This window comes from Leopardus geoffroyi, chromosome C3 (genome assembly GCF_018350155.1).
Source record: "Leopardus geoffroyi isolate Oge1 chromosome C3, O.geoffroyi_Oge1_pat1.0, whole genome shotgun sequence".
In the NCBI taxonomy this organism is placed as follows: domain Eukaryota; kingdom Metazoa; phylum Chordata; class Mammalia; order Carnivora; family Felidae; genus Leopardus; species Leopardus geoffroyi.
Window position 1 is genome coordinate 136,784,492 of NC_059338.1, and position 8,856 is coordinate 136,793,347.

Consider the following 8,856-nt stretch of genomic DNA (forward strand, 5'->3'; position numbering starts at 1 on the left):
ATGAATGTTTGAAAAGTTTTGCCTAGGGTCATCCCTGGACTTAACCATTCAAAATTCTCTTCTCTGCTACCTTTGTTTCTTGTGCCAAGTTTTACAGATCTTTGAGGGAGGGGATTGGTAATAAACTGACTCCAGGGTTGTGGCCTGAAAGGCACTTTTTAGACCACATCTCTGATTTTAAACTTTGTCTCTTTTTGTCAGTTATCTCTGCCAAAAATGTTCTGTCAAGAGGAAATTCTAGTTGGATTTGTATTAATGGATACTTTACTTCTGCTGAAATGAGTGTTTAAAATTACTATATGTTATTTATTCATTTGCAGTTTCGTTCTTTTCTCTGGTTATTTGGAATATTCAGTGAGATACATTAGAACCACTCTGTAGCTTTTTTTCAGTGGAGGGAGGAAGAACTATATTTTTTTTAAACAACTTTTTTTTTTTAATGTTTATTGATTTTTGACAGAGAGAGAGAGAGAGAGCATGAGCTGGGGAGGGGCAGAGAGAGAGGGAGACACAGAATCCGAAGCAGCTCTAGGCTCCGAGCTGTCAGCACACAGAGCCTGACGCTGGGCTCAAACTCACAGACTGAGATCATGACGTGAGCTGAAGTCCGACGCTCAACCGACTGAGCCACCCAGGCGCCCCAGGAAGAACTATTCTTAACAACCTACAAAACTGGAGACTACCTAAATGCCCACTAAGCATTCTTGAATTCATTTACCCTACACCTCTGTGTTTCTACAGCACTTACTAATAGTTTCATTCATTTTAAACTAGTTTGCTTTTGCCTTATATTTTGCCATAAACATACCATTTTCATCACATGTTGATGAGAGTTCTATACTTCATCTTTCTTTTGTTGTTGCTAACATGGAAAATCTTTGGTTTTATACCCCTATTTTTGTATACTTGGAGTATACTCTGAGTAACAAATTTAAAATGTAGGAATATTGGATAGTTTAAAACACACACATATTTCTTACACGTACGCTGGAAAGAATATACAGTTTTGGAATGCCATATAGTGAGGTCAAGATCCTCAACTAGAAAAGAAAGAGAAGCTGCTTTCAAGTTCTTCTGTTGCTGTATTAGTTGACGATCAGAAGTAAATCGCAGGAGCATCTATAAGTCAGGCTTATTTTGGTGATTATGACTTACCAGAGAAGAATAAGAGAAGTAACATGAAATATAATTCCTTTTTTAAAGTAATTGAATTAAGATCTTTTAGCTCTTTTTTTAGCTTTCCTGAATGTGCTCTCATAATTACTACTTTAACTAGGGGATATCTTATTTTGAAAGTACATATTTTTTTATATTTGTGAAAAGTATGTACCTAAGGTATGCTGAGAAACCCACTTTTATTCTGGTATTCTGTAATTCAGTAGAATTACTTATGATTTTTTAATTGTAATTCACAATGTGCAGCTTATTTGTGCAACACTTTGCCCTTATAAGTATTTTTGCTGAGTTTTAAATTTGAGTTTTAGTAAATAAAAATATATTTTCTAACTGCTTTACTGTAAGCAGTTGTTTTACTAAATTTGCTAGTATTTTCCCATAACTCAGTTGTTTGTTGCAAGCCCTTTTCCTAACTTTGTAATAGGTTAATGATGGTCTTTAAAAAAAAAAGAAAAAAAAAAAAAGTCCCCTGGGGAACTACAGTAAGGTCTGTTATATTTCTTTTTGTTTAGTAGTGTCAAATTCTATTAATAAATATAATGAGTTATTTTTAAATTAGTTTTGTTTTTCAAAACTGATCTGGCTATTGTTGCAAATTCACTATTTCAACTATAATGGTCTTTACTACACTTTTTAAGTAAGATTTTAATATGTTAAACACCTTTTTCCCCCCTTCTTTAGGTATGGCTGACGGCAAGCATTGTACTTTTCCACATCTGCCTGGCAAAACCTTTGTCTATAATGCTTCTGAAGATAGACTGGAGTTGTGTGTGGATGCTGCAGGACATTTCCCCATCGGTCCTGATGTTGAAGATTTAGTTAAAGAGGCTGTAAGTCAGGTTCGAGCAGAGGCTACTACAAGAAGTAGAGAATCCAGTCCCTCACATGGGCTATTAAAACTAGGTAGTGGTGGAGTAGTGAAAAAGAAATCTGAGCAGCTTCATAACGTAACTGCCTTTCAGGGGAAAGGGCATTCTCTAGGAACTGCATCCAGTAACCCACACCTTGATTCAAGAGCTAGGGAAGCCCCAGTTGTACGGAAGCATAACACAGGGACAGACTTTAGTACTAGTTCCATTAAAATAGAGCCTTCTGTATTCACAGCTGCTCCTAGTAATAGTGAGCTTATTCGAATAGCTCCTGGAGTAGTTACAATGAGAGACAGCAGGCAGCTTGATCCTGATTTGGTTGAGGCCCAGCGAAAAAAATTGCAGGAAATGGTTTCTTCTATCCAGGCTTCAATGGACAAGCACTTGCGGGATCAAAGTACAGAGCAGCCACCATCTGATCTTCCTCAAAGGAAAGCAGAAGTTGTGAGTTCTTCTGTGAAGTCTGGGAGTCTTCAGACTGGCTTACCTGAATCTTTTTCCTTAACTGGTGGCACTGAAAATTTGAATATAGAAACAACTGATAGCTGTGTGGCAGAGGCACTGGGAGCAGCATTTGCCACAAGGTCAAAAGCACAAAAGGGAAATTCAGTGGAGGAGCCTGAAGAGATGGATAGCCAAGATGCTGAAATGACAAACACAACTGAGCCAATGGATCACTCTTGATTTATTTAGAGGCTAATAATAAAGGCAGAATGTTTATTGTGAATATGTAACATTTGTTGGCTGGGCCACATAACTCAATTAGTCATAAAAAATCTTGTACGTATATAATTCAAAGATTATATCTTGTTATTCAGTGCATGACAGCAAGTGTGTGATTGGCAATAGCTTTTAATATACTGCTGCCCAGGCTGGCTCTGAATTCCTATAGATTAGTTATTAGATCTGCTGAGATGAGTTTCTTCCATACATGTGGTTCATTGGAAGTTTTTGTAACTTTAATTCCATGAAAGTCTTAATGTTTCAAACATGAAAATTCTCTTGCTAATGTTTGATTTCTGAAAAGGATAGAACTAGGGGGAAATGAGATTTTGCTAATGTTGATGTCATCAGGATAACCATTCCACATATTTATTAGAGTGTCAAAAGATTTATGTAAATTTGAAGGTTATCTGAACTAAATTGTATCTTAAAATTCATAGAAGGATTTATTAGATACTGGGATCCTGACATTTCCGTGAACGTAAACACATTCATAGAGATATGTATTCTTGGTGAAAAATATCTTGAGAATAGAGTGTAATGATATAACATTTTGCTGATTTAAGCAAGGCTAGGGGGAAAATATCTATTCTAGAATGATAAAGTCAATGTGATTCAGTAATGTTGCTGTCTGAGCCAACACAGCCAATTGTGTGCTCTGTTGTTGATAATATGTTACCATTATTTTTTTAATCCTGGCCTGGTCAAGTACCACTGAATTTTTTTCTTTAATCTTGCAGAAAAGTTGATTGCAAAGTGTGGTAGAAAATATGAAAATAATGGTAGCAGTAGTTAATCTCTAATTTTCAGAGTTTGTCAGATTCACAGAGAATTTATATATAAGAATTTATCTTTATGAATGAGTTACATTGTTCTACAATTTTGATCAATGGTATTTAAGCTTGTATATGCTAAATGTCTTTGAGCCCCTTTGAACCAAAAATGTTTCCTTTTTTCCCTTAGCATCCATAAAATTTTCTTTATTTGTTGGCTTCACTTGGATTTGGATGCAAATTTTACTGCATCATACCCTGGTCAACTGGGCATTTGCTTAAATAGTGTATTCATCAAATCTTTAGTGCCAGTTTCCTCAAGAAGCAGCTTTCATGCTTATTATACCTTAAAGACAAAGAATGTTTATCCTGAGATTGGTATTGCACTATTTTATCCTATTCTGCAAAGCTGTATTCTGAAATGTACATTTCAATCCATCTTTTTCCTTTGTTCACTGAAATTAAGTTGAATTTGAATGGATGAAAGACAAAATGTATGTTAATACAATCTCTTATCTAGAGCATTCAAAGCCTGGCTGTCTCTGTTTGCACATGTAACAGATACAGAACTGTGTTTTCAGTCTAAGAAAATGTTCATCAGAAAGTATATTATCAGGTGTTTCAAAATTTCAACCTGTTGATTCATTAAGGAATATATATACAGTACTTTGACTTGTGTTTCCAAAGAAGGGAGGTTTTAGATTTCTTTCTATGAAAGTATTTCTGACTTAATCCACTTACTAAATGAACTCCATTTTGAATCAGGAAAGAATGGAGAATCTAGACATTTTGCAAGTGATATCTGAGCAAGATATATGTTTGGGTTTTATCACATCACATTTTAAACCATATTTTATCTCTTTTCTTCTAAATTTAGTTTCAATTATCTTAATACCTAAAGAGCAGGAAAATTTAGGACTTTTATATTGTGCACTCGTTTTGCATAAAGAACTGCAGCTACCAAATAATTATTTAGTTAGTATAGGTGGCTTCTGGGTATAAAACTAAAAATTAGAACTACCACTAACCACTATAATTATTTTGGGCTCTTTCACCCACTGAAACTGGCTTTTTCTTACTAGTTTAAATACAGGAAAACTGTTTAGCAAGCAGTTGCACTGCTTCCAGGTAAATGATATAATCACCTTTTCTTTAACAAATATTTTCTTCACCTGTGGCTTGGCATGTTTAGTTAATAGCTGAGAAATACACTCATAGCATAAAGTAAAAGTGTCAGGAATAAATTTTATCTTCCTATTATATTAAATATTTGCATTTAGTCAAATTAGAATGCACCTGTGAACATTAGAAGAAGGGCTTCAAACTCTAACACTATTAATTTCTCTTGCCACAGCAATGCTATTTAGAAGCCAGTTAGGTATGAATATTATAATAGTTTGGGTTCTCCCTTGATAAAGAATAAAAGGCTTGATTTTGAGAGTGGTCAGATTTTCTGAAAATTTTAAATTTGCTGAAATTTGGGTGGAGTAACTAGTAGGTTTTGAGAAGTGGGCCAGGTATCATCTTCACAAGTTTTAGAAAGAATTTAAGTGCTTAATTTTCATCCTTTGTCCTTCCATATGGTTATCATAATCAAATACATGACCACAGACTTCTTATTTTTTAGTACTGCCATTTGTGGTCACCACAACTTTGAGTTCAAGCTAGAGATCATAAATCGTTAAAATATTTTTTTTAGCCCTAGATGTAACATAACCATAACTCAATCTTATAATTCCATTTGCGATGTTTCACTGAAACTTAAAGTAAAATTGTAAATTTTTCTCTTCAGTAATACATTTTATAAGTAGTCATACCAAGTTTGAAATGATGACCAAAAGTCCAAGTAGAGTTGAAGATGGTGTATGTTTAGAATAGTGGTAATGACAAACTGGCTGAAATTGAAGAAAACAAGACACTGCCATATATTATAAGCTAGAATATAATGAACTCCAAGAGAACGTTTACTCAGGAACTGGTTAAAAAGTAAGCTTAAGTTTCCCCTTTCACTGTGTTTCAAGTATCTTATTGGAAAATGTTAGAATGAAGACCTGAGAGAAATTTAGCAAATGCTGTTGACTGTGAAATTTGCTTTATATCTTCTGATGATTTTTAGTTTGCTTTTCACAATCAAGCCTACTGCTTGCAATTAAGACATCAATCTGAAATGCATCTGTGAATCCCAGCCACAGGTCCCTATTGCCATTCTTTTTAAGTATCTAACTTGATTTGAAATGAGCAGACTTTTGTGTATGGTCTCTTACCTCAGGGAAGATCACTTGCTAGCAATTCATATATTACTAATGACAGGTTTTTGAGAATTGTACTGACATCACATGTTAGCTACTAAATGCACAATTTATAACTATTACTTTATGGAGCTGCCTACTAATACTGACTGCTAGTGAACATTTTCTTAAAAATTTAGAACTCGCTAATTACTAATCTTTAGCTATGAAGTAAACTCGTAACTTCTGTCATTAATTATGCTTTGATCAATATAGTGACAATATCTAATACTGTGTTTATTTCAGAATATCAGTACAATTTTGTCTTCGTTTTTCAATAGGAATTTCAGTTGGCCCACACTTAAAATACTGCAGAGTAGATATTGAGAGTTTCATGGTTCCCAAAACAAGATCTCCATATTAAGATTTTCCTAGAAGCCTTTGCAAAATTGAATTAAGCTGCATTTGATACGAATTTAAAATGACCTTTATCATACCAGTAGTGAGATACATACTCTACGTAAGTTGGGTAGATGTATCCTACAGTTCAAGATTATATAATTTAACAAAATTGTACATTCTCAAGGCTCTTCACAATATAAGAAATTAATTTGCAAAAGAGAACTATTCACTTGAAAACATACCACAGTAGAATGTTTACTTAAGAAATAAAATAACAAAGCGGAGCTATTGTAAGATTTATAGTTAACTGTAAGTTCTGCCATTCTTAATAATTCTTTGAGATACTGTGTTTCAATTCATATTTAATGATAATTAAATTGTGGGAATTTTAATGTTTGTTCCAAAATAGCAGAAATTGTAAAAAATTGTGAATTATTGGAGAAAATGCCATTACTTGTATATCTGACATTTAATTTTTTAAATTATGGAGTCTACATGCTTTTGTAGTATAATATTAATACAATGATTATTCTCTTGTAAAAGAAAAGGAAAATTAGTAAAAAAAAAAAGTTTTAGTTGATATTATCTGCTTGTGAGTATCAATTACTTAGTATTTAAAATTTGAAGGTATTGCATATTTTTCTTTAGAATGCACAAGTCCCTGAGCCTTTTATGCCTATGATAGGGCAATAAAAGAGTGAAAAGGTTATCAATATTTCAGGTTTATTTGACTTTAAGAATTAGTGCCAAAAGCTGGAGAGTCTACTTTTTGGAGAGAAATACTCTAGAATATGTAAAAATAAGTGGTAATGTAAATATTTAGAAAAATCACATAGCTAGTGCTTTAATTGCTCAATTAAATAGTATAAATGTTCTATCATCCCTAAGGCACTGGCTGTTACCCATTATTTTCTGATTTTGTGGTTGCTGTATATATTACATTTGAGTAATAAATAATTGGTAATAGTGTATTATAACTATATAGTGTTCTACAGCACACCTCACACTGTACAGTATTTGAAGTTTTCTTTTATATTAATAAAACTATAAGTTAATACATACTGATTTTCCCCTCGACTTCTCCACAGTAGCTTTTTAAAATAATTTTTTATTCTTTAGTTTCCTGGAATTATACTTTAATAATATAATGCATGAAAATATAGTTCAGTTTTATAAAGGAATTCTTACTATAATAAAGTCTTTTCTAAACTTTTAGTGGGACATCATATAGGGACAGAAGTTTCCCCCTTAATGTGATCTCAATGGAAATGAAGTGGACTCAATTAGAAAAGAATGAGCAAAATTTCTTTAGGCATTTTACATAATTGGGTTATGGAACGCTTACTGAAAAGTTAAAGACAAAACAGACATGTTCCAATAAAGACAGAACTTAGTTTTGTGCTGTTTTTTTTTTTTTTTAAATACTTGTTAGACATAATGAAATGAAGGGAAATAAAATAGTAACATTTGTATGGCTTAGCAATCAACATGACATATTTACTTTGAAGTTTTAATATGTATGTTTAATATCCAATTTGTTAGACCTGTTTAACTTAGTGAGAGCAGAGTCTCAGACACTAGACTTCTAGAACTGAGTCTGGGCACGCTGCTTATGGTATGATTGCTCTATGCTTCATTTTCCTCTCTAGGAGGATGATGAGGATATCTACTCCTGGGGTGGTTGTGAGGATTAAAAGAGTTAATACTTATCAGATGATTGGAATAGTGCCTGACATAAAGTAAACACTCAAATGTTTACTATTACTGTTATTTACATATCACAGTAATTCAGTAGAGTTCAGTTGCCATTTAAAAGGGATAAATCCTCATATACAGGACACATTATTTAAATAGTTCGTTTTGTTAGGTTAAAACCTGCTTTATTTGTGATATATGGTTAATGGGCTAAAAACGGAATGGTTTGTATGTTCAAATATTTATGCAAGAGCTTTATGACCACATGCAATACTGAAAATCTGGAGAACTGACAGTCTTGTGCTTCTCACTAACTTGTTCTGTGACCTAAGGCAAGTCATGGAGCCTCTCAAGGCCTCCATTTCTACTATAATCTTTTGGTTCTACAGTTGTTACCTTCTTGTTCTGCTGACCATGTCATCATGGGCTCACTTGCTGATGATCTAGTGCTTATGGGACAAGTGACATCGGTGTGGGCTCCAAGCAAACTAAACAATTAGCTTTGCTTTATGCTTTGGCTGGCTACACTTGTCCCAAACTTGGACTTGAGGTCTTGTACATGCATCCCACTGGTCACATACCATATAGTTTGAAGCTCTCAAAAACTTCAGTGAATAAAATGAGATAAACATCCTACTCATGACAGTTCAATATGGATTTTATTTTTATTGACTGGCTTTTTCAGACCCCAGTAACTGCAATTATGACTGCATAGTTGATTGTTTCTAATCATTAAAAATGTATACAGAAAAATGAAGTAAGTCTTTAATTGATTTCCTAAACTGTATATGGTATATTGAGATGAAACACTTACAGGTTCTTTAAACTTGTACTCTTTCCTGGGGCACGTGGGTGGCTGAGTCGGTTAAGCATCTGACTTCAGCTAAGGTCATGATCTCGTGTTCTGGGAGTTTGAGCCCTGCATCCAGCTCTGTGCTGACAGCTCAGAGCCTGGAGCCTGCTTCAGATTCTGTGTCTTCTCTCTGTCCC

General features: G+C 33.8%; 1 protein-coding gene across 1 annotated transcript in view; it reads left to right on the top strand.

Moving 5' to 3' along the window:
• VCPIP1 (valosin containing protein interacting protein 1) overlaps positions 1-8,623 on the top strand; it is a 30,206-nt gene extending 21,583 nt beyond the window's left edge. The window contains exon 3 of the mRNA XM_045455038.1: positions 1,858-8,623. Within this exon, the coding sequence (XP_045310994.1) occupies positions 1,858-2,729 (872 nt within the window). The 3' untranslated portion in view covers positions 2,730-8,623. The remainder of the gene's footprint in view (positions 1-1,857) is intronic.
• The last annotated feature ends 233 nt before the right edge of the window (positions 8,624-8,856 follow it).